General features: G+C 27.2%; 1 protein-coding gene across 1 annotated transcript in view; it reads left to right on the forward strand.

The window, feature by feature from the left end:
* The first annotated feature begins 1,398 nt into the window (after positions 1-1,398).
* The window catches only part of LOC107451009 (uncharacterized), a 30,211-nt gene continuing 5,300 nt past the window's right edge, over positions 1,399-26,309 (forward strand). Inside the window, exon 1 of the mRNA XM_016066961.3 lies at positions 1,399-1,793. Within this exon, the coding sequence (XP_015922447.2) occupies positions 1,548-1,793 (246 nt within the window). The 5' untranslated portion in view covers positions 1,399-1,547. The remainder of the gene's footprint in view (positions 1,794-26,309) is intronic.

Genomic DNA, 26,309 nt, shown 5'->3' on the forward strand with positions numbered 1-26,309 from the left:
TATTATTTCTTTTAGTAACGTAGATGAAGAATTCTTAATAATAATTAGATGCTGGTGAACATTAAAATTGTGGTAGTAAAAGCAACCAATTTATTGAGTTTTGTAATGCTCAAAATAACAACAGGTTCTTTTTTTATCTCCTCATTTTCTTTTTTTCTTCTTTTTCTTTGTAAATTATTCTCATATGTATTCTTAATAATTTTTTATTTTATTTTATTTTAAAAAAATATCTAAAGTTAACGAGAAAAACAGCAAAAATGGTTCGATATCAAAAGACAACTTTTTTTAAAAATAAAATTAGTTTCAAATTTTTTTTTCAATATTTTGCTCGAACTTCAATTGCCACATTTCTGATATTATTAAGAACAAAATAGCCACAGAAATTTTACTCGAGATCTTTTCCCTTATATAAAAATGTACAACTTATTTTACAATTTTTTTTTCAATACATATATTTTTTTCAATACATTTTGAACAGCACTTATTAAAAATATCATAATAATGTCGATACAAGTGTAAGAATTATAATCGGAAATTGGAATTATATATATTTCATCATAGCAAAAAACCTTTACGAGAAAAATTTAATACTATAAAAAGAAAGAAATAGAATGCAATATCAATAACCTCAACATTTTCAAGTATAGCATAGATTTTAAAAGAGGAAACTTTATTTTAAATATTTTTAAGAAAGATATGGTTGTGCAGAATGACAAAACCTGTTTGATAGCAGATAAAAACTTAAAGATTCTTTAAAGAATCGTTTTTCAACTACCTTTTTTGTTTCCGCAAACAAACAGAGTTTGGTGCTTCGTATACTCGGTGAATTTCGATATAAATTCTAATACGTAAACTCGAATTCATTCACTCAGCGAAATTTTTTAATTCGGGACCCCTAATAATTTTGTAATTCTCGATAAGGATTCTATTAGTGAATATTAAGGGTGGTCGTTCAGAAACACCATATTTGTGTGACTTATTTAAAAGGAAAAAAAAAGAAGAGGTCGAGAGAAAATTACAAAATATGCAACAACAACAAAATCTAACTACTATTGAACTACAACTGATCAACTACTGAAAAATTACTCCAATGCTAGAAAGAATTCATTAGAATTGTAAGAAGTTTTAAATAAGCGTTTTTATTTTGAGATAACTTAAGATAGTAAAGGAACAATATGTGAATTGTGGCTATTCTACCAAAGAGCTTAGAGATGAATATTAAAATATAATCGAGATCTATATTTAGGCGATTCCTGGCTAAATTTGTTTTAAACTACCATATGCGTTCTAGTTATATAATGAAACGAGAATTTAAGGAAAAACGCATGCGCGCCAACCAACTGTTGATTTCGCTCCGCCTCCTTCATCCAGATAGGTGGAGGAGAGTTTTATCTTCTTACTTTCTTTAGATTCCGATCACGAGGGAAGAAATTTTTGCTTTCTCCACTGAGTTAAAATGCTTCCTATTCAAATAACTTTATTTTAATTTATGTGACAATAAAAATTACCCCTTCTGATTCTTGGTAAAAAAACGCTTCAATTCAAAAATGTCTGTAAATAGTACTGAGATCAAACAAGAAAAAATATGGAAAAAAAATTTGTGTGGTGAAAGTGCAAAAAAAGTGTCACGAAAAAATCCTTGGGGCTCTAAATCTTACTCGGAACTCATTACCGAAGCGATTGTATCAGCAAAAAATAAAAGGATGACTTTATCGGAAATTTATGAATACATTATTCGCAATGTCCCCTATTTTCACGACAAAGGGGACAGCAAGAGCTCCTGTGGCTGGAAGGTTAGTAAATATTTTTCTAACTTATTTTTAAGGCATGAATTTTATTATGTACTCTTTTCCGAGAAATATACTTTCCTAAAAAATTTCGATCCTATAGTTTGATTTGACTTTCTACATCCTCTATAAGGAAAATTATCACTGAGTGAAAATCTTTTCTTTTTGCATATTCTGTTGAATAATATTCTGTTAAGAACTAAATATAGTGTTGTAAATTAATTTAATAAGTTATTTTCGTTTGTAATTTAGTTTCCATTTAAACTTATTAAATTAATTTACAGCATATTGTGATAGCATGCATATTGTGATGGAATTAAATTTCACAAGTTATTTTCGTTTGTAATTTAGTTTCCATTTAAACTTGCGAAATTTAATTCCATCGCAATATGCATTTCAAGATAGCAATAACTGAATAAAAAATCGTTTATTTTTACGAAAAATGATACATGCGATAAATATTGGAAAAATAAAAAAAAATGCTCCTCTTTTCACTCGGAAAAAAATGGGGCTTCTGGTCATCTTTTTCTATCAATGTTTTTTTCTTATAATGTTACATTTGACTGTATTTTTCTTTTGTAAAAATGCCGGCAATTAGTGTGCCTGTACTTGGTACCGTAAAATACATTTCCACAGTAAAATTTTACCGAACAAAAAATCTGATATACTAACTTTTTGTAGTAATATTTTTTGCAAAAATACTGTATCACAGTAATTAAATAAATATTACTGTGAAACATGCAGTATAAAATTTTACGATAAATTTGGATTTTATGATAAAAGGAAATTTACACAGATTTTGCTTTCACAGTGGCAATGCAAGTTACTGTATTTTTTTACTGTGTTTATAGTATTGTTTGCAATGAAAATAAACTTAAAAAATACATATTTGTAGACAATTAGAATTTGAAATGATATTTTAAGCATTCTTAAGAAATATTTGCTGTTTCTTACGTCCTGAAATTTTGTTATTCTTAATTTCAGATTTATGTAAGTTTAATTTTTTTAAAAGAATACTTAAAAAACTTTTAAACTGCAAAACATTAAAAGAAATTTAAATGATTATTACGAAGAGTTTAACTATAAACTATAGTATTAACTGCATAACTCTGTAAAATTACTAGTCCCGCAGTGGACTGATCGTTAAACAGTTCCCAGCAGATCACCGAAGTCAAGCATCACTGGCTACGGTCAGTGTGTGGGTGGGTGACCACTTGGATCAGTCTGCGTAGAGACCGAGGATGTGCGGTATTGGTCCTCGTTAAACTGTGCTACCGTAAAGTGCTCGACTTCGCGCGCAGGTCGTCGGGCTACCGAAGCGGGGGTGCCATCCCCTCCGCAGAGGATCAAAATTGTGATGGCATGTCTTCGGATCATCCTCCGGGATGTTTCCCAGACCGTCGCCAATAACCCATTGTGCAGCTCTAGTGCGACGTAAAGTAACAACAACATAAAATTACTAGAATAATGCTTATAATAAAGCTATTCTAAATTATTATTATTTTCGGGTTTTTTTTCCCCTACCTATCCCGTTTTTTAGTGGACTGAGTTTAATTACAATTTAACAATAATTTCTCTCCCTCTCATTTAAACTTAAATAGATGCTAATTAGTTAAGTAGATACTTACTGAATTAAAGATCTAACTTTATTGAATAATTACACTTTATTGAGCCGTTCTTATAGAAACAAATTTTAGATTCTAAAGCAGCACAATTCTAAAAATTAATTAGCATTACAAAATATGAAAATAAAAAGACACACTTTAACTAGGCCATGCACTTACTAGTAGTGCAACATGTAAATGAAATAGATCAAGCAAAAATATTAAATACATTAAAATAATTGATAAATATATACATACAAGAAAATTATATCTCTTGCGGCCTTAAATTTCCAAGATCTCTTTAATAGAATTCCACTTACAAAGCTTTAAGATGTCCATACGAGTTATTAATGAGAATAAGAATAATTTTGATTTCTAATTCGATCTCTGAAAAATTCTAATTCTTCGTAATCAGTTCATTGTAATCATGACAATAATATTGATTTTAATTTGTGGTTTTAAACATTAAAAAAGACGAAAATATCTGCATTGTTGAAATTTACGATAAGAGGAACGATTTCAGTTCAATATATAATATAAATGGAATTCAAATGTTTCTAAGAAGATTCATTTCAGTACTATTTTTAATGAAATGAATAGAATTAAAATTTATTGCAGTAATATTTATTTATCTAAAAATCGAATAGACATGATTTTGCGAAATATGATTAAAAACAACGGATATGCAGCACATGTAAATTCAATTCTTTACAAAATCATTGAATTAATTGTCTATAAATTAATTAAATAATTTATTTACATAAAATCTTTTAATTGTCTAGAATGATATTTTTGCCATGTGCAAATCCAATTCGGGAAAATAGGTGGCTGATAAATTTTATATCTTCTAAACAACCTCTTTCAATATTCAATTAAATAACTAATACTATTCAATAAATGTTAATAATTTTCATTAAAGCCATCGAATTCAAAAGTTATATTTTTGCCTTTTATTAATTAAATATTTTGAATTATTTAGTATAATATATATTCTTGCGCACATTCAATTTTCGGGTCAACCCAATTTAACAAACAAATCAAATACGGCTGATAGCTTTCGCATGAGCGTGCCTTAAATATACACGGCTACCACGTTTCACATTTTAATTTCATATTTGTAATCTGGCTACTTATATACGAAATTTTTTTTAAATCGTTTTTACTATATATTTGTAAGTACCTTTCTCGCTTTAAATGGTCCTATTGGTGCGCAATTTTGTACTTTTTTGGATTTTGGGAATTTTTTTTCGTGAATTAGTTTCTTCCTTTTATTTTCATCCTTTTATTTTTATTTCTTCCTTTTATTTTAATTTCTTCCTTTTATTTTCTTTCTCTTCACACTACTATATTGATGTATTTTGCTTTGGCTATATTAATGCAGTATTTGGAAGCGCTGTTTTTGTGGACGTAGTCATGTGAGCTGATGTCGAAATTATATCTCTTCTAATTTTAATTTTTTTTCTTCAAAATTTTTACAAAAAATGCAACACTTAAAAAAAATTTCCTTTCTTGATCTTAAAATTTTTTATTCCCTTTTATTATTTTTATTTCTTTCCTTGCTTTCTTTGTATTTTTTTGAATTTAAGGGTTCTACGTACTATACTACTGCGTATATATATATATATATATATAGTACATAAAACCCTTAAATTACGAAAAATACAAAGAAAACAAGGAAAGAAAGAAAAATAAAAGAAGGAAATAAAAAATTTTAAGAAGAAGAAAATAAATGTTTTTTAATGCTAAATTTTTTTTTTAAATTTTGAAAAAAAGAATTAACATTGGAAAATATATAATCTCGACATTAGCTCACATGACTATATCCACGAAAACAGTGCTTCCTAATATTGCATTAATACAGCCAAAGCAAAATACATCAATATAATAGTGTGAAGAGAAATAAAATGAAATGAAGAAAATGAAAGGAAGAAACAATTTGCTACCAAAAATAAAATTCCTTAAATCCAAGAAAATAAAAAATTACACACCAATAGGAACATATACAGCGAGAAAAATACTTACGAATATATAACAGAAATGATTTAATAGTTTCGTATATAAATATGAAAATAAAATGTGGAACGTGGGTAGCGATATATTTTTAAGGCATGTTCATTCTAAAGTTAACAACCGTATTTGATTTGTTTATTATCTTGGGTTGACCCAAAAACTGAATGTGCGCAAGATAATATATTATATTAAATAATTCAAAATATTTAATAATAAAAGGCAGAAATATAACATTTTAATTCGATGGTTTTTAATGAAAATTATTAACATTTATTGAATAGTATTAATTATTTAATTGAATATTGAAAGTGGTTGTTGGGTAGTTATAAAATTTATCAGCCACCTATTTGCCCGAATTGGATTTGTACATGGCAAAAATATCATTTTAGATAATTAAAAGATTTTATGCAAGCAAATTGTTTGATTAATTCATAGACAATTAACTCAATGATTTTGTATAGAATTGATTTACATGTGTTGGATACCCGTTGCTTTTAATCATATTTTGCAAAATCATGTCTATTCGATTTTTGGATGAATAAATATTACTACAAATTATTTTAATTCTATTCATTTCATTAAAAATATTACTTAACTGAATGTTCTTGGAAACATTCGAATTCCTTTTATATTAAACTTAAATTATTCCTCTTATCGTTTTGGCTATATTAATGCAATATTAGGAAACCCTGTTTTTATGGATATAATCATGTGAGCTGATGTCGAGATTATATCTTTTCTAATTTTAATTTTCTTTTTCAAAATGCTAAAAAAGAATTTTATATCTAAAAAAAAAAATTTTTTCTTCTCTTTAATTTTTTTTTAAATTTCTTTCCTTGTTTTCTTTGTATTTTTCTTAATTTAAGGGTTCTATGTACTATACTACAGTAGAGACCGAGGATGTGCGGNTTAATACAATGTATCCGTAATAACTTGCTTTCAAGTTTTAAAATAATTAAGTTACTGAAAGTCAATAAAAATTTTAGCAATTGTGAATGACACAATGAAAACATGGTATTTAAATAGTTTTCTTAGAAAAACTCATTGCATTTTGACCTTTACTTTAAATTTTAATGATTTTGGGAAATTTTTAACAAAAATTAATTAAAGGAACGCAATAATGAACTTAATACAATGTATCCGTAATAACTTGCTTTCAAGTTTTAAAATAATTAAGTTACTGAAAGTCAATAAAAATTTTAGCAATTGTGAATGACACAATGAAAACATGGTATTTAAATAGTTTTCTTAGAAAAACTCATTGCATTTTGACCTTTACTTTAAATTTTAATGATTTTGGGAAATTTTTAACAAAAATTAATTAAAGGAACGCAATAATGAACTTAATACAATGTATCCGTAATAACTTGCTTTCAAGTTTTAAAATAATTAAGTTACTGAAAGTCAATAAAAATTTTAGCAATTGTGAATGACACAATGAAAACATGGTATTTAAATAGTTTTCTTAGAAAAACTCATTGCATTTTGACCTTTACTTTAAATTTTAATGATTTTGGGAAATTTTTAACAAAAATTAATTAAAGGAACGCAATAATGAACTTAATACAATGTATCCGTAATAACTTGCTTTCAAGTTTTAAAATAATTAAGTTACTGAAAGTCAATAAAAATTTTAGCAATTGTGAATGACACAATGAAAACATGGTATTTAAATAGTTTTCTTAGAAAAACTCATTGCATTTTGACCTTTACTTTAAATTTTAATGATTTTGGGAAATTTTTAACAAAAATTAATTAAAGGAACGCAATAATGAACTTAATACAATGTATCCGTAATAACTTGCTTTCAAGTTTTAAAATAATTAAGTTACTGAAAGTCAATAAAAATTTTAGCAATTGTGAATGACACAATGAAAACATGGTATTTAAATAGTTTTCTTAGAAAAACTCATTGCATTTTGACCTTTACTTTAAATTTTAATGATTTTGGGAAATTTTTAACAAAAATTAATTAAAGGAACGCAATAATGAACTTAATACAATGTATCCGTAATAACTTGCTTTCAAGTTTTAAAATAATTAAGTTACTGAAAGTCAATAAAAATTTTAGCAATTGTGAATGACACAATGAAAACATGGTATTTAAATAGTTTTCTTAGAAAAACTCATTGCATTTTGACCTTTACTTTAAATTTTAATGATTTTGGGAAATTTTTAACAAAAATTAATTAAAGGAACGCAATAATGAACTTAATACAATGTATCCGTAATAACTTGCTTTCAAGTTTTAAAATAATTAAGTTACTGAAAGTCAATAAAAATTTTAGCAATTGTGAATGACACAATGAAAACATGGTATTTAAATAGTTTTCTTAGAAAAACTCATTGCATTTTGACCTTTACTTTAAATTTTAATGATTTTGGGAAATTTTTAACAAAAATTAATTAAAGGAACGCAATAATGAACTTAATACAATGTATCCGTAATAACTTGCTTTCAAGTTTTAAAATAATTAAGTTACTGAAAGTCAATAAAAATTTTAGCAATTGTGAATGACACAATGAAAACATGGTATTTAAATAGTTTTCTTAGAAAAACTCATTGCATTTTGACCTTTACTTTAAATTTTAATGATTTTGGAAAATTTTTAACAAAAATTAATTAAAGGAAAGCAATAATGAACTTAATACAATGTATCCGTAATAACTTGTTTTCAAGTTTTAAAATAATCAAATTAATGAAAGTCAATAAAAATTTCAGCAATTGAAAATGACCCAATTAGTTACTTCAACAAAAAGTAATAAAATAGTTTTCTTTTTCTTTTTTTTCTGAAGTTGTATACATATGACACGCAAAGCCAACTTTACTTCCGTTATGATGGAGTTCCCCATATCAAGTTTAGTTATTTAAATAATAGAACAATTTATGCTAAATTATCGGATTAAATTAACGTTAATGTTTTGGAAATTTTCGCTTAAATCACAATAATTGACGACTATTTTGCCTTTAGCTTTATAGTTCAGTAAATTGGGTTAAAAACTTATCTGGTACAATAAATTTAGTAAAAAAAAAAAATTCCGAAAAAGTTTTTTGAGTGAGCTCTCTGAAAATACCACTCTGGGGTTTTGGGGGTTGAACTCTCTTTATCGATACCAAGATATACGGGACAACAGCTCTACTTTGCAAAGGGAAAAGAGAGTTTCATAAAATTATAGAAGAATCATTTAAAATTCTTTTCACAACCAGTAACCTCATGAAAAGAAAAAATGGTGATGTCCTAAACTCTTAAAAGAATGTTTTAAATTACTTTTGATCTACCAATTGCTAAAAGCAGTCCTAATCGAAAATATGAAGAATTTTATATACCTTTATTAATTAATTAATACAAATGATTAGTTAAGTAATAAAATTAACGGCAAAAGCATTTTTCTAATAAAAATGACCTGATTTTTGTATTTTCCGAATTTTGACCTTCAAAATATGGGAGATAGCTTCAGTTAACAAAATATAGTCCCAACAGCCAAGCTAAGAAATTGGTTTAAATATTTTTCTCTTTCATGTATATTTTTATATTCTACGTTTCTCATCATATTTGTGAAACTAATTTTGTGAATAGAAAGAAAAAAAATTACGTTCTCGTGAGCTGCCAAACTTTAAAAATTCTACATTTTAATTAAAAAGGTGAGAAATATAATTTTTAAAAATATGACTTTCATATTCGTTAAAACAAAACAAAATTTTTAATTAAATTCTGATTTTAGTCACAATTTTTGCCAAAAATTTGAGTCTGCTGAAACAATATGTGCCTATAGGAGTGAAATGTTATTATATTAAATTATTTCATTTACGACGAAATATTATCTGTCTTTACATTTATTCATTATAGCTTGCTTCCTAGGAATAAGTCAAAGAGCAATATTATTGTTCTTTTTCTCTACATTAATAGTGCAAAACACTATTTTCCAAATGTCTAAGAAAACTATGCAAATTGAGGGTCTATCTCTCTTAATATATATTCTCCGAACATATCTTTTATGGGTTATTTCTTCTTAAACGTATTAACTGTTTTTGCAGGATTTTTTAACCGTTTTTATTTTTTCAATTTTGACGAAAATTCGAATCATTAATTTGGAATGTGTATAGATACACTAATTCTTAAATTAAAATTAGTTTGCAAATCAAATATCCGCGGAGCAAATAGAGAATTTTAGGAAAAAGTGGAATTAGGCTAATAGGAACGGAAGCAGATAGGAATTATACGCTATAAAAACAGTTAATACAGTTCTCATAGATTTAAAAATTAAACTATATTTAACCTTAATACACAATAAAAACATACATATTTTAAGAATAACCTATGATATTCGCTCCGACAATTTTCATTAGAAATTGATAAAGAGATATTTAGACACCCGTAAAGTAAATGAACTTAAGCACCTTTCCGTTTAATTTCTGATATATTATCTTAAAAATTTTATTTAAAAACTCTTCATCTTAGGTAGTAAGTAAGATTGCGAATTTAATAAAGCCTGTTTCTGAATNTGTTAAAAATAAACTTCAGTGATTAGATAATTTTTCTAGCTATTCTTATTTCAAACCTAGATATATTTTAGGCCAGGAAAAAATGGTGAATTTCAATATAGCTCTTTTGTAATTTCTAAATCAGTTTTCAAAAAGACTTTTTTTCGAAACTTTCACTTTTTTAGAATATTTAAATACTGAAACTTTTTAAAAATAAAATTTAATACTAAAATTGGTTTTAAACATAAATAAACAAAAAAAGAAAACAAAATTAAAGCGAAATCTTTGATTAAAAAGTACACCACATTTAATGGAATAAAAAAAATCGTTATTTTCTCAAAAAACACCGTAAAGGATGTTTTAAAAATTGACTTTAAACTTTAATGAAAAAAAAGGCAAAATAATTTTTTTTTAAGAAATAAGCTGAAATGTAAACCATAAAAAAGCATTTAATATTGATTTTGTAGCTATTTTTAGATAAAGTAAGCTAAATGCTTATTTACAATGGATGAAAGCATATAAGTTTCCTCAAATTATTTATATTTGTCAGAAAATAATATACTTCCCAGTTAATAAACTCAATTGTATGACTTCGAGGAAAGTAGTAGTACTTCACATATGAACATATTATATTTATTCTCTTGAAAAGAATTTAATCTAATTTCAGGAAACAAAGATACCTTTTAAAAAGCTTATTTTATTAAAAGATCAATAACTTCCATTCAAAAGCTTTAATAGCAATGAGACAACATATTTAAATAGCACAATAAATAAATACAATTTTTTTTCTGGATTTATATTAGTTTTTATATATATTATTGATAATTTTATATATCTATCTATCTATCTAACAGAAAGATTAACAAAGAAAATTACGGTAAATAATCAATTTTATTTACAATTATTAAATGTTATTATTATTAAAAATAATAAGCTCTTGTATTGATGCATTTTGCTTTATCCATGTTAATACAGTGTTAAAAAGCAATGTTTTTGCGATTATAGTTGTGTGAGCTAATCACGAGATTATATATTTTCTTTATTTTGTTTCTCGGCTTTTAATTTTTTTATTTTTTTTAAATTTTAATTTATAAAATTTTTGTTTTTTAAAATTTTAATTTTATAAAATTCATTTTTATTTTTTAAATTAAATTCTTTAAAAATAATTTTAATTTAATTTAAATTTTTCTTTTCCTTTTTAAAAAGCATTCTCCTTGTTTTCGTTGCATTTTCTGTATTTTTTTAAAAAAATTTAATCAATTACTTTTACGTGATTACGTGTATTCAAGAGTTTATTTTGTTGCCATTTTGAAAGTAGCTTCCTAATGCTTATTTCATAAAATTCTTCGTCCCTATCGACAAAAAACGCTCTTGTAATCGATTTTCACTATCTCCTCTTGATGCCAATTTCTTATTACGAAGAAAGTTTTGCAACCGCTTGGTGTCAGGTCCAGACTATGTGGTGGATGCATCAAAACTTCCCAACCAAGCTCCTGGAATTTCTGGCAAGTCGCTATGAGCTTGTGTGGCCCAACGTTGTCGTGATGGAACACAGCAACTCCCCTTTTGGCTGCTTGTGGCAGTTTCTATTCAATTATCAACTTCAACCGATCCAGTTGTTGACAGTAGAGATCCGAATTCCGTGCTTGGCCTTATGGAAGCAACTCATAATAAATTATTCCCTTCCCGTCCCACCAAATGCACGACAAAACCTTCCTGGTCATCATGGTTTTGCCTCCGTTTGAGTTGCCGCACTGCACTTTGACCACAATCATTTTCAATTTTGTCATATGTAAAGCATTTTTCATCTCCAGTCACCATCTGTTAAAGAAAGAGGTCGATTTGGCAAAGGCTTAACAAATGAAAATTCTTTATATCATGCTCTTTTTATGTAAGTGTATTAATTGGTAGGGCACCCAAACTTCTTTTTGATTCTAGCTTTCTGCAAAGGATTCAAAACTGTTTTATATCGATATTTAACTCCTACGCGTTGCTACGACTGATAACATGCCGGTAAAATTCGATCATTTCTATGATTCTATCGAAATTTTGACTACGGGCCTACCTGTGCAACGTGTATCTTTAAGATAAAAAAAATCTGAATGAAATCGACGTAGCGCAAATCGTATTGGCTGTTACAGTACCAGGACAAAAAACACCATTCACAATTTTAGCCGCTTGCATTTTCGCCTTTATCTAAGAAAATTTTTAAACGTATCGAATTTTCTCTTTGTTTACTTCTCTGTTACCATTTGTAGCTCTGTAACTTACAACTGGTTGGACCAAACTAAAAAAAGGAAAAATAATTTTGTTAATGCAAAATGTCACCTTTCCAACGAGCATAAATCTGAAATTGTTTGATACTTGATACGAGATATCGATCACTAAAGCCATCTAACAAAAAAATAATGTATTTCTTTTTCCTCAACCTAATATATGTATAACAAAATAAATAAATGCAGGAAATTTTCTTTGTTTTATCTTCATTTTGAACTTTTAAATATNATATATATATATACAATTATTCAATTCCAATTCGCTAGTATATAAAACATATTAGCTGGATTCTATCGGGAGGTACCTTTATATACATGTCAGTTGATATTGTCGGTAGCCTATCCTCACATTGATGACCCGAACGTAGGGGACCTCAAGAGAAACGTAATACTACCTCAACAAAAGCGTAAACTCAACAGAAACGTAAAATAAATACGGCAAACACCAGTAAAAATTTATTTAATAACGTTTATCTTTTATTTATTAATATAAAAAGAACACTTAAAAAATATCCATTATTCACGCTCTAAATTTTTTACCAATAAATCAGTAAATTGTAACCGTAAAAAGTTTTAATAAAAAATTAGAAATAGTTGTTGATAATAGATAAGCAAATTTTGATAATCGAAAAGAAAAGTGTAGTTGTTTTACGATTTGAATAAGGATTTAAGTAAAACGTAAAAACGTAAGCTGTTCAGGAATAATTCTGACTCATTAATTAAAGAGCTACGAACTACAACAATTTGAAAATTACTTTTTCATGGGGAATCTATAATTTTATGCGCAATTTATTTGCATTATATATATAATTTATTTGCATTAAATTAATTAATTTTTTAAATCATTTGAACTTATTTTTTGTTATAACATGTTTGTCATGCTGTTCTTAATTTGGAAAGTACTTTTTTAAAGAAGGGGTAATTCATAAAAACATGCTTAACACTAATTAAAAATTATAATTATAAACAATGATAATGGTAATCAAAAATAATTTACTTCTAAAATATATCATAATAAAAAATCAGATTCTTTTTATTTTGGAAACACAGTAAATGATTCAAAATACTAAGAATTTGCACAACATCGTCCTTTTCTTAAATTCTTTAGATTATTTTTAAAACTGAATATATAACATATAGATATTTGAGAAGAATTCATTAAAGAAGCATTCTTACATTTGTATCCATTGAAAAGCCTTCTTTTAAAGTTTATGCATCAATTGGCCTTTTTAGGAAGCAAATCAAAATTTCTTCGTAATTTTTGAGGCTAATGAATAAGTTTCTTGAAATTTTTCTCTGAAGTGGAACTACGAATTCCAGGAAAATATTCTTAAAAATAATAAAATGCTTTGAAGCATGTGTAATTTTCTTCACTTGAATATCTAGAATACGAATATTAAACCCTACTAAATACTCTCGTGTATTTTAGATTTTAAAAATAACTTTAAGCTTATTGTTTGCTATTTTTCCACTAACAGTATTTACTCACCATTTGAATACAGAAACCAAAATGAATAAAAGCAAGTTGCTAAATGCATATGGAATTTTGTCCTAATCGATATTTTAGAAAAAGAAAGTTGAGAAGGCACAATAATAAATGTTGGTGGAAATCGTTTGACATTTTATTTTAATTTCAAAAAAATTTAAATATAAAGAGAAAACATGCGAACGATTTTTTTCTTAAAAAATTTAATCTGATATTAAATTAACGAAACAAAATTGACAAGTTTCAGTCAAAAAGTAAAATCGTTCTGTTAATTTATCTATTATAACTACTTTCAATAAGAACCGATTCGTCTCATTTCAAGATTATTTCATTTAAATCAAATTCATATCGAGTTTAATTTTAGAAATAGAGGAACTTTTTACTTCATAAATCGCTTTATGTTATTTTTATGTAGCATAGTAAAAGTTTATAATAAAAAATTATGCTTTTATAATGATACATAATGATAATGATTCATACCAATTATATTTCATAATTAGTATGTATCATTCAGTAAGTACTTAAACGTATAATGTGCTTATGCATCCTACAGCGTTCCTGCTTTAAAAATGATAAGAAAGTGGAGAATATTCTGTATATGAATGAAATATTATGAAAAGTAAAATTTTAGTAAACAGTCTATTTTTAAAAATCACAGATATCTTAACTTAAAGCTAAATTCTGAACCATTTTAAATATGTTCCGTTAGTTAAAAAATGGCATTCAACTCAATAAAAAATGAAACCAGTCTTACGTTTTTGGGAAGCAACTTGCACCACCAATTTCATAAAAAATTATGTATTGCTATTGCACTCTTTTTCAATTTTGTTAGCTCATTGGCAAAATTTTAATTATTTTCGCTCATTGGTAAATTTAGTTACAAAGTGCATTATAATTTTAATCCGAATTTAATCCGAAAAACTTTAATCCGGAAATTTGTTTATAGTTATAATAGTAACTGGTCGACTTATTTCATCACTTTATTTTCGATAGACTAGTCTTCATCCTAGTTTCATCATTCTAGTTAATCATCTCCCATAATGCACTACGGTGCGGTTTCGAGTTGAGGAAATAAAATATCTTCGTCACATATCTGAGAGTTCGTATTTCGTCACAAATCTCGAGATTTTGAGAAGAAAGTATTCTCAAATTAATGAAATACATCACAGGGATTGTTGAATCGTTAAAACTGAGAGTTTTATTATATAGAAAGAAGAAAAACGAAGAAAATTAATAAGCTTTATTTACTGCGCATACGCTGCAAGTATATAGAATTCATAAAATAAGTTTAAAATATGGAGAAAACATAGAAAATATTAAAGATTATTAAAAAAGGACAACTAATTAACAAATCAAACTCGCTTCAGTACTGCAGTAAGAATGCGCCATAAAACAAAATCCCTCTATTTACGTTTTTAGCTCCATTTATGCTCCTGTTTTCAAATTTTGTAATCTGACAATCTTATTACGAAAGTATTTTAAATCATTCTTGGAAGTTTCTGTTGCATGTAAGTTCGCTACTCTTTCTGTAGATTTCGTTTCGTGTTTTGTTCTTTTTTTTCTTTGCACTTTATTTTCTGATTTTTACGTGATATATTTTCCATTGTGTTCCATTTTGTTTCATTTTTTTTAGTAATTCTCCCACTATTGTATATTTCGTATATATTGATTTTTATATATTGATATATTTTGCTTTGGCTATATTGATACAATATTAGTAAGTACTTTTCGCAGATATAAAGTTATAAAGCGGATATAAGGGATGAAAGTCATACTAAAATCAAATGCAGGAGTTCATAAAGACAGTCATTTACTTTTGAAACGCATATGGACTTGTATAATTCACATAATATTCTTTGGAGATCAGTCCTCGAAATAAATAGCTACACAGGAGTTTATGAATCATTATACTATTCAATTATTAAATATTATATTTTTCAATAAATTTTTTATTGCCAAGTCATTCATTGTGTCATTAAGCGAAGTTCTCAATAAAAAGTCACGACATGTACCATTATGTGTAGGATGGATAGATCTACACTGCTAGAAATTGCTCGAAAAAATTGTTTAAATAACAATTTAATTGTTATTTTGCCATATTCAAGCAAAACAGTCAAATAACCATAAATAAAGAGGTATTAAAACTGTTAACTTTGATCAAAAATTTTATAAACTGCTTTCATCTAGTACGGTTAAGCAACCAGAATTTTTATAGAAGCCACTTTGTTCCTTACAACTGGGTACATGTTATAAACGAGAAGGCTAATATGTCAATGACATAACCGACAGGACTAAGATTCGAATCCCAGTGATGACACCACAATATTTTTCCATTCCCTTCAGCACATGAAGAACTTCCAGTGTCCCGCACTCCCCGATTTGGGACCTTTATTTATTAGACTACGCTACTCTAAATCACGCATAGATGGCAGACCCATAGAGTTGCTTAACTCAAACATTTTTAGTATTTCCCATCTCTTACGACAGATGATAAAACCAGATAAACTAATCAAACTGTATTCCACGATTTGTTTGATAAAACGCAACACAACCACAACCTGATTCCAATGCCATTATTTAACGAAAAGCCTAACTCCGATGTTCAGGTAAATTTCTTTTTCTCGGTTTTTAAACTTAGCTAGCTGTAAATGGCTAAAAAACCGTATAGTTCTGAATTCATGATTTTATAACCATACTAGTTGTAAACGGCTTGAAAACAGTAAATGATTTTTTTTACCGCAAACTTTGTGTTTAATTGGATGGACAGACTGCTGCAAGTTATTTTAGGGTAATTTTAGAATGAAGATTCTAACAATGTGTTAGTCAGAGTATAAAGTAACACAATGAACAACTTTCAAAAAATTGATGTCTTCTTGATAGCTGGATATTGTTGAGTCTTAGTTTGATCAATGATAATGTGTAGGACAAATCTACCCTTTTTTTCTTAAGAAATATGTTTAAAATAGCTAAAGAATTTAACAAATCTTACTGAACGTTACGGCGCAAATAGTATCCCAGAATTAATACCAGAATTTGTTTTCGTAGATTATATTTTATAGAAATTTAAAAATTATATTATTAAAAATTAGAAAGCAATTCTAAAAAAGTGCTTTCTCTACAATCGTTTATTAAAAACTTTTGTGTTATCTTTAAAGTTTGAAAAATTATTTCTTTCATCAAACAAAAAATATCAAGACACAGTTTCTGGGTGAAGGCATGTCAGTTGCAAAAATTCTAAAAGCTAGCTAACAGGCACTTTTCGAAAAATAATTAAACATTGGAATTTTAATTTGATTTATTTCTAAACTATTTTTAACGTATTGGCCAAACAACAGGTGGTTTAAATAACATAATATTTTTTAATGAATCTAACACAAGACTGTGGAAAGAATATGCATCATTAAAATATACGAAGTTAAAAAGAATATTTGTCAAATGTTAGTATCACCTACAAAATCCCATACGTGAATTATTTTTATAGTTACGGTTCCTACGAAGGGCACAAAAATGTTATTTTTTTTTATCAATTCTCTATCATCAAGACATTCTCTGTCTTAAGTTTCCTGCATTCACTCTCAGGACTTCCTTTTCCGGTTATCTCAAACATTTAACTGTGACCGTATGACCAATCCTCTTACCACACCCAAATATAAAATTTAACCATAGATAATAAATATGAAATAGTTCACCTTGACTAGTTTCTTTGACATACAAATAAATTGATATACAGATAAAACAAATAGTACTGTTTACGGTTGACATTGACTTGTATTTTTAGTTGAAATAAGCATATGAATTTTCAAAAAATTGTTAACTATTAAAAACAAAATATTATTAGAAAAAATTCATGCTGATCTTCAATTTAAAAATTGGCAAGCGTAAATTTGATAAATTTTCTGAAAAAAGTCAGCGCTTTTTAGACAATTAATTAGCATTAGACAATTCAAAATATTTATTTAGTTAGAAATTCGATGAATAATAAAATTGAGCTTATCAATATTTTGTAAAAAATAAAATGCTAGCGCGATTAATTTTATATTCATCACAATTTCTTCCGCAACATCACTTTTAGTTAAATCTGAACAGTTTGCATTTCTTATTATTTCCCAATAAATTCATAAAACTTGGGCACTTTTTTTTTAATTTTAAGTATTTGAAGTAAACTAGATTAATTCTTTTGATATAAACCGTTGGACGAAAATATGGGTATTTTTTATAGAAATTATTCAATATTATTAGCTTGGAATTTTTAATATTTTACTATAAATCACAGTCTGGAAAATAATATCCTGACCACATACAACCTTAATAAAATATTTAGTTTACAAACGATGTGATTTACAAACTATTCTTGAATGTAGGAATTTAATAGTTCCAGTTTAAAAATAATGTTAAGAAATACAATGCGCAAAATAAAAAACGGACCACCCTTAATAACTTTTGTTCCAATGTCAGATCATCACGTTTTAAAACTCAATCTTAACAGTTTGAGAGGGTAATCTAAGATATGCTAATTAATTAGTTAGACATAAAAACAAAAATCAGACACAAAACGTATTATCTCTGAAAAAACATAATTTTTCCCGACGGATTCGGATTTCTGACCCCAAAAATATAGGGGACGTCGCAATCTGGGAAATATGGTCCCAACAGTTTGGTCGGAAGATCGGTTCAAAGTTGGAACCCCTGAACGTTAAATTTACTTTTTGTGTATTTTCCCATATCTCGTGACATTTTTAATCGAATTGAAAAATTTTTGAGCAAAACCATGAATTTCGTTTACCCAAAGATAATTTTTTGCAAAAAATAATTTTTAGTAATTATTATTTATTACTTTTTTATTATTTTGGTTTATAATAGTCGAAAATTTTTAAATAGGTAAGTATACAATTTTTTACGTCATTTTAAAAATGCAATTTTACTTAGCAAAATGCAAAATGTGAGCGAAATTCAAATAGTTCCTGAGAAATTGAATTTTAAAAAAGTCGTATTTTTTAAACTCGATTTCTCAGGAACTATTCAACCAATTTCGCTCAAATTTTGGATTTTGCCATGCAAAATTTCAGTTTCAAAATTATGTAAAAAATTATATACCTTACCTGTTTAAAACTTATTCAACTAATATTGAATAAAAAATTATAAATATTTTCACAATGTTATATTTAGCATGGGATTATCTTTGGATAAACAAATCTTATAATTGTGTGCGAAAAGTTTTTAATTCGCTTGAAAAGTTCTTGAGGTATGGCAAAATACGAAAAAGATAAAATTAGTATTAAAGAGCCCAAATTTTGAACAGCTCTCCTGACCAAACTATTGAGACACCCTATATTTAAAGGATAAGAAATGCAAATCTATCAAAAATGAGGTATGTTTATTCAGAGAAAGAACCTTTTTATGCCTGATTTCATAACTTAAAATATCGCTTGCACTAATTAATTAGAATATTTAAAGTCATCCTCTTGAATCATAGAAGGTGAAGATCCGATCATTGGATCGAAAGCTATTAGTGGTGGTCTATTTTTTATTTTGCGCATTGTACATAAACGAAAAACCTTTAGATGAATTTCATCTCATTCAATTAAATATAAAATGTTATGAAGCGAAGTTATAAGAATACGATATAAGGTAAAAAAACTTCCAAAAACAATTTTTGTGAGGATATTTTCTCTCAGTTGTCATGTCCTTCGTTAAAAATTGGTAAAAGAGAAAGTATAAACGAAGTTTACAATGTTTTATTGTGAAGATTTTTCATGTTAAATAAATCTTCGCTCTTTCATGCTACGTAATTCTTATAAAAACATTCTAATGAGAAATAATGTCAACTGGAGCTAATATGAAGGACATAGATTATACTCAAATTATCAGGCTTAAATATTTAGAAATAGAAGCATATTTTCTCGGAAAGAAGTTTTTTTCCCGTACAGATTTGAAATCTTCATCATTAAAATGTGTGATAAAAATTAGCACTGTTTCATATTGTAAAAATGAACACTGTAATTATAACATTAAATGAATATAAACATTAACCATGAATATAAATTAAATCATTTTTAGCAACACACTGTTATAAACTGTAATGTATTGCACTTAGCATTTGAACAATATTTTAATATTATGCTATGAGAAAAAGAGCAATATCTTGAATGAAATCTTAGAAAATCTCAGTTTCATTTAAAATTGGAAAAAAAAGCGTTTCTCAACAATACGAAATTAATTTTTAGAAAAAAAATAATTAATTCCGTGTTTTTTTCAAACAAGGACATAGTATCTGAAACACTTAAACTACAGCCAATCGTCATAAAGTTAAACACTTAAACTACAGCCAATTATCAATTATCATACCTTAAATCAGCAGCCTTACGTCAAGAATTATAATATTAAATAATATTCACTAACTAACAATGTAAATTTCACCCCTTAATCTAACCAGTATTGTATTGTTCTTAGACGAACAACTTGTAAAGGAAACTTTATCATATATTTAATAATATTGTGTCATATTTTAATATTTGTAGATTTTTGTCAGCTATATATCAATAATTGAATAATATATGTGCTTATTTGCAATTGAATTATGATCTTGAAAAAAAATCGTTGACTATTATTTTGTCCAATTAGCGATACTACTCTAGACAATTTCCTGAATGAATCTTAATTAGATTTAACTTAGTTACTTCTTATTGACTAGGATATAATTAATTTAATAATAGGAATTTATTTCGTTGAGGCACGCTAGATTAGTTTTAAGATATAACATTTAATGAAAATGAAAAAAAATTGGAGATCGTTCACGATTCCGCAAAGTTTATAGAAAAATATTACACCTCAATCTTTTTTAAAAATAAAGCTTATCATAATATTTCGCCTCAATCTCCATTCAAAATAATTAACTTTCAAATATTTTTTTAATAAAACATTTTTTGAAAAGTTAAAATGTAAAAATGATCATTGCTGTTCTAAACTATTTGTAGCACATAACCTTTGAAGAGTTGAAAAAAAATTAAACTTTGGTATAAGGGTCGGTAAAGTGTCTGTTGAAAATACTTCACTTCAATCTAAAAAGAAAGAAAAAACGTTAAAAAAATAATAAAATTAAAAATAAAGAAGAGCATCACTTTTTCAAACTATTTGCACCTCTAAATATTTGTAGAGTTGAAAAAAAATTAAACATTGCCCTGTACCAAAAGAATTTTGATTTTGGAAAGAAAAAAAAGAGTTAACTATTACTCCTTCCTATTTGCGGAAACACTCTAGACAATTTCCTGAACCAAGCGTTACTAGATTTAAATTAGTTACTTCTTATTCGGTAAGACATAGTTATCTGAAAACGAAAAGCTATTTCAAAGAGGCACAGTTGAGTTGCTTTATGATTAAAAATATTTAATAAAGATAAAAAAATAAGCATTATTTCACGATTCTGTAAATATTTCACTTCAATCTCTATTAAAAAATATTTCACTTCAATCTCAATTCAAAATATTTTGCTTCAATCGCCATTGAAAATAATTAGCTTTAAAAAAAAAAAATTTTTAAATTTAAAAAAATTTTTAAAAAAGTTAAAAATTAATAACGATGTTAATTAATATTGCTGTTTCAAAATATTACTAGCACGTACCATTATTAGAGTTGAAAAAAATGAAACTTTGTTATAATGCTCCGAAAAGTTTATGAAAAATATTTCAGTTCAATTTAGAAGGAAAAAAATTATTTAAGAAAATTAATAAGAACAATAAAAAAATAAAAAAGAGCTTTTTCAAAATATTTGTAGCTCTAAACATTTGTTGAGTTTAAGAATTGTTAATCGTTTGCGTAGATTTTGTTTAAAATTACTGATTTTAATCTAGAAAACAAAAAGGAGATTAAAAAAAGAATTCATGAAAGCTTTTTTTTAAAAAAAAAATAATAAACATTGCTGTTTTGAAACATTTGTGATTCATAATATTTACATAGTTAAAAGAAAGAATTTAAGCGTTCTTATAAGCTTCCCTAAAGATTATTAAAAACATAGCACCTCAATCTAGAAATGAAAAAAGAAGTAAGGAAGATTTAATGAAAGTTTTTTTAAGGTGCGCTATTTCAAAATATTTAAGGCCCGATCACCAAAAGTTTTGGAAGTTAACATTACTTAAATACTTAAAATTAACAATTACCCAAAGCTGCGATTATGTTTTTTTTTTTTTTTTTTTTTTTTTTTTTTTTTTTTTTTTTTTTTTTTTTTTNTTTTTTTTTTTTTTTTTTTTTGCTAAAAAAAAAGTTTTAAAACATTAAACATTGCAATATTAAAAATTTAATTGAATATACATTTTTAAAAAATATAAAAAAATTAATATATCTGAAAATGCATAAAAATTGCTAATTATAAATTTTAAAAGAAATTCGAATGATTTCCTTTCGAAACCACCTTTGTGTTATTCAAAAATATTGGCATATTTATGAATAACACTAATACAAACACTAAGGTGTTTTACAATTATTTGGGAACAATGCACTTTAATATTTATTTTCATCTATAACTGTCCTTTTAGTATCGGAAAGATAGAATTCATAGAAATGAGTAAAAATACATTTATACTCCGAAAAAGTCAGCTGATAAGTTGGGGAGTAGCCACTCCCCTGTCACCCGTCCCAGATAATTTCAGCAAAAGATGACCGTTTCGAAACAAAGATAATTTTCCACCCTCCAACCTAGAACAACCGGAGTCGATAGTAACGATAAAGTTTTCCTGTTTATAACTTGTTAAAACACGTGTGCAGAACATCCATATTCTTCTTGAAAAGGATAAGGAACGGGTTTTCAATATTTCACTGCTTTAATGCCAAAACTATAATTTTTTTTAATGTTTTTTATTAAATTTAAAATATTTTTTTCACAACAAAGTTCAGAACAAAGTATTATTATTTTTTTATTAAAGCAAAAGAGAAAGAGAGAGAGTTAACTATGCCAGCGGCTCACAATTTTTTTCGCCTACGGATCTCTAAATAATTAATCTTCTCCCTACGGAACATCAGCTTTAGAAATAAAATAAACGAAGGCAATTGAGAACGTATTAAACATTAAAATACTACTTTATTTGACTTAAAGATTTTTTTTTTTTTTTGAAAGACGAATGAATTTTCTTCATCGTTTTATCACTAATAATCTTAAATTGGTTTCATGTTTGACAGTTGACTTCGCAGTCTTGGAGCTGGATCGAGTTTAGTTAAAAATTGGTTTTTGTATTGCTTTAAAATGAAAAATAAGAAGAGCTGCTGTAAAGGTTGAAAATGGTTATTAGGGTAACATATTTCTTTATCAGCGAATTATTTTGATTTGAGAAGCGCAATGTGAAATGCTATAGCAATTTTTTATAAAAATATGTCCTTTTGATAATTATATGTTATTAAAAAAAGTTGCCATTTCTGTTTTACTGGCATTTCATTTTAAATAAATTTGTATAATCAATATAAATAATAAGCAAATAATGGATTATTGACTGGATCTAAATATAATTGCAGATCTCAAAAAGGTTAAGAAAAACTGTTCAAAAATTATTTCGGAGCCCCTTTGATTCATTCACGGCACCCTAGGGTTCCACGAAACACCATTTGGGGACCGCTGAACTATGTCAAACTGATGGCAGAAATATAATTATCTGCTGACAACTTAATTATTCTTTCATATTTTTCCTATGTGCAGTGCACAAAAAAATAGAGAATAAACTGACCACTCTGAATAGTTTTTGATCTAATGATCGGATCTTCACGTTCTCTCATATTTCATAAAAGACGTAATTTTAAAAAAAATACGACTTTTAAAATTTGATTTTTCAGGAACTTCACTACCGATTTCACTGAAATTCTGCATTTTACCATATCAAACTGCATTCTTTAACATTATTTAAAAATTGTATGCGTTATGATTCAAAAAATTTTCGACTACTATTAAATGAAATTATAAAAAGTAATAAATAATTACTAAAAGCGTTTATTGCATGGAATTATCTTTGGATAAACAAATTTTATATGTGCAAAAAATTTTCAATTCGCTTAAAAACTTCAGGAGATATGGCGAAATACACAAAAAGTAAAATTATCATTAAGGGATCCAAACTTTGGATCGCATTCCGGACCAAACTATGGGGACCATATTTCCCAGATTGTGGCTGCCCCTGGTATTTTGGGGGCAGTCCGAATAAATTGAAAAAATTATGTTTACTTGGAGAACCTACGGTTTTGTGTCTAATTTAGTATCTTAAAATATCCTCAGCACTAATTAACATATTTGAAGTCACCCACTCCTCGAACCATTAAGATTGAAATTTAGAGCGTGAAGATTCGATCATTAGATCAAAAGTTATTCATGGTGTTCCACTTTTTAATATTATTGCGCACTTTACATAATTTGTAGCCCAGATTAATAATGATTGCCGTTGATCTTTCACTATGACAAAGGTGAGCTGGGAATTAGAACCCTTCAAAATCTTTTTTAGGGTGTTAAAAACAAGGCTACATTCTTTCCAAGTTTTTTAACCGGAGGAAAAAATATTCATGGTTTAAGTGCATTAAACTCGAATCAAGACTATAACTTAAAACTATATTTACCATCTTGCCGTTAAAAAATTATATGGACTTTTAAACGGATATTTAGGTACAATATTTTGAAAAACAAATTATTAAACTTTTAAAACTCGTCAATTTGACGAGAAATTTCCATTGAAATGAAAATTATTGTAAACAACGCTGCATGAAAATAAGCCTAACACCATTTCAGCTTATTTTTATGTAAAATGGCCTCCTGAATCCAAATATAACCCTCGTTTTCCCCCAATACCCAACGTTTGCTGGGGACATATCCCCTCACAACTGTATTGATTACTTTTTGATACTTTTGTAGCCATGAATTTAATTTGAAGAAGGAAAAAATATTATTTTTACCGTTAAACTTCTTATGAGAGGCAAGAGAAGTAAAAAGTTCTAAAAAATGAAGAGGTAGTAAAGAAACTAGATGTGTTAGGAGGATTATCCCCCCTCTTTATTTGTTAAAAAAAATCATTACAATTTATCATTTTCTCAGGAGATTTTTAACAACTTATTTTCCACATATTCTAGATTTCCTCCCTCTCAATTATCTCTTAGATCTTTTAAATAGCAAAAATATTTGGCCAACACTTTGTAGAAAAGTGGGATAGACAAGAGCTCAAAAAGTCCTGTTATAGAAAATCTTCCTAACGTATTCGTGAGAGCTCGGGGCCCTCTTCTAGGGGGAAAAATTATAAATTTAAGCATTAAAATTCTTCTGAGGGAGTAGAGAGAAAAAAAGTTCTAAGATGTGACGAGTTCCAACAAGGAGATTTTAGGAGTGTTCTTCCCCTATTAATTTTAATTTTTTTTTTAAAAAGAATCAATTTTTTTGTTCCGGTAGCAATTTTTTCTAAACTAATTTTCCAGATATGCAAGAATATAGCCTCCATTTTCATCTCCAAATCCTCCCTTAACGATAAAATATTTATTAACAATTTTGGTTGAAAAAAAAGGTTGAGAAAAGATAAGAAGTCCCTCTTATTGTGAATCTTGAAGAACTAGGCCCCCTTACCCGCTTTTGATCAAAATTATTACTAAATATTTATTATTATTAGAGGGTGCTTAGGGTTCCAAAGAAAAAGTCAGAAATTTAAATAAGTAAAAGAATTCAGAAATATTAAAGAATATAAGTTGCGAGAAAAAGTTAGAAGTTAATTTTTTATGATTTTGTTTTACTATTATTAATTTAAAGAGGCAAATAACACCAACGTGTCGCTACTTACTTACTGATCAGACTTTATCACCTCCCTAATTCCTCATATGAACTTTAACGATAAAAATAATGCTTTTTTCTTCTTTCAAAACAAATTTATAATCATTAATAAATTTTTAAGAAGTGGTAAATATAGGGGATGTTACCATAAAACTGTGAGTACACTATGAAAAATTCAGGAATAATTTACGGTATAATGTACGGTCAGGAATAAATTACGTCTTTGGGAGCATCATCCATGAGATCTATTTTACCATAAAATTTTTATACCGTAATTTTTACAGTAATATTTATTTAATTAGAATGATTTAGTTATTTTACTGTCATTATTACTGTAAAAATTACGGTATATCAGATTTTTGCTCTGTAACATGTTCCGGTAAAAAGGGATTTTACGGAGAAAAAAAGTACCCGCACCCTGAGTGCCAGTATTTTTTACCATAGTTTGACCTGAAATTTTTCACTAAGTGTTGCAAGGTCATATTTGGATTCAGGAGGCCATTTTACGTAAGAATTAGTAAAATGGTGTGATAACACAAAAGGAAATTTTTGGCGTTCGCCTTCCAGTGATGTGAACTGGGTTCAATCCAAGCACCCGGCTTGCACCAACCACAGTGTTGACGTAAAATAGCCTCAGTGGTTGACGGATCATGGATTAGATTCCCCTTGCCGTCAGGCTTACCATGGGAGGTTTTTGTGGTTATCCTCACCATGTAGCGCAAATGCGGGTTAGTTCCATCGAAACCTCTTCCACGAAGGAAAATTTCTCCTAATACTCGTTCTCCGAGCTCCCTTGTCTTCTGGATTGGGTTCAAAATTACAAGGATACGGAGTTGAACGTTGGGAGTCATAAACCCGAAAATTGAGTGGGTTGTTCAACGACGGTT

This window comes from Parasteatoda tepidariorum, chromosome X1 (genome assembly GCF_043381705.1).
Source record: "Parasteatoda tepidariorum isolate YZ-2023 chromosome X1, CAS_Ptep_4.0, whole genome shotgun sequence".
Lineage (NCBI taxonomy): Eukaryota > Metazoa > Arthropoda > Arachnida > Araneae > Theridiidae > Parasteatoda > Parasteatoda tepidariorum.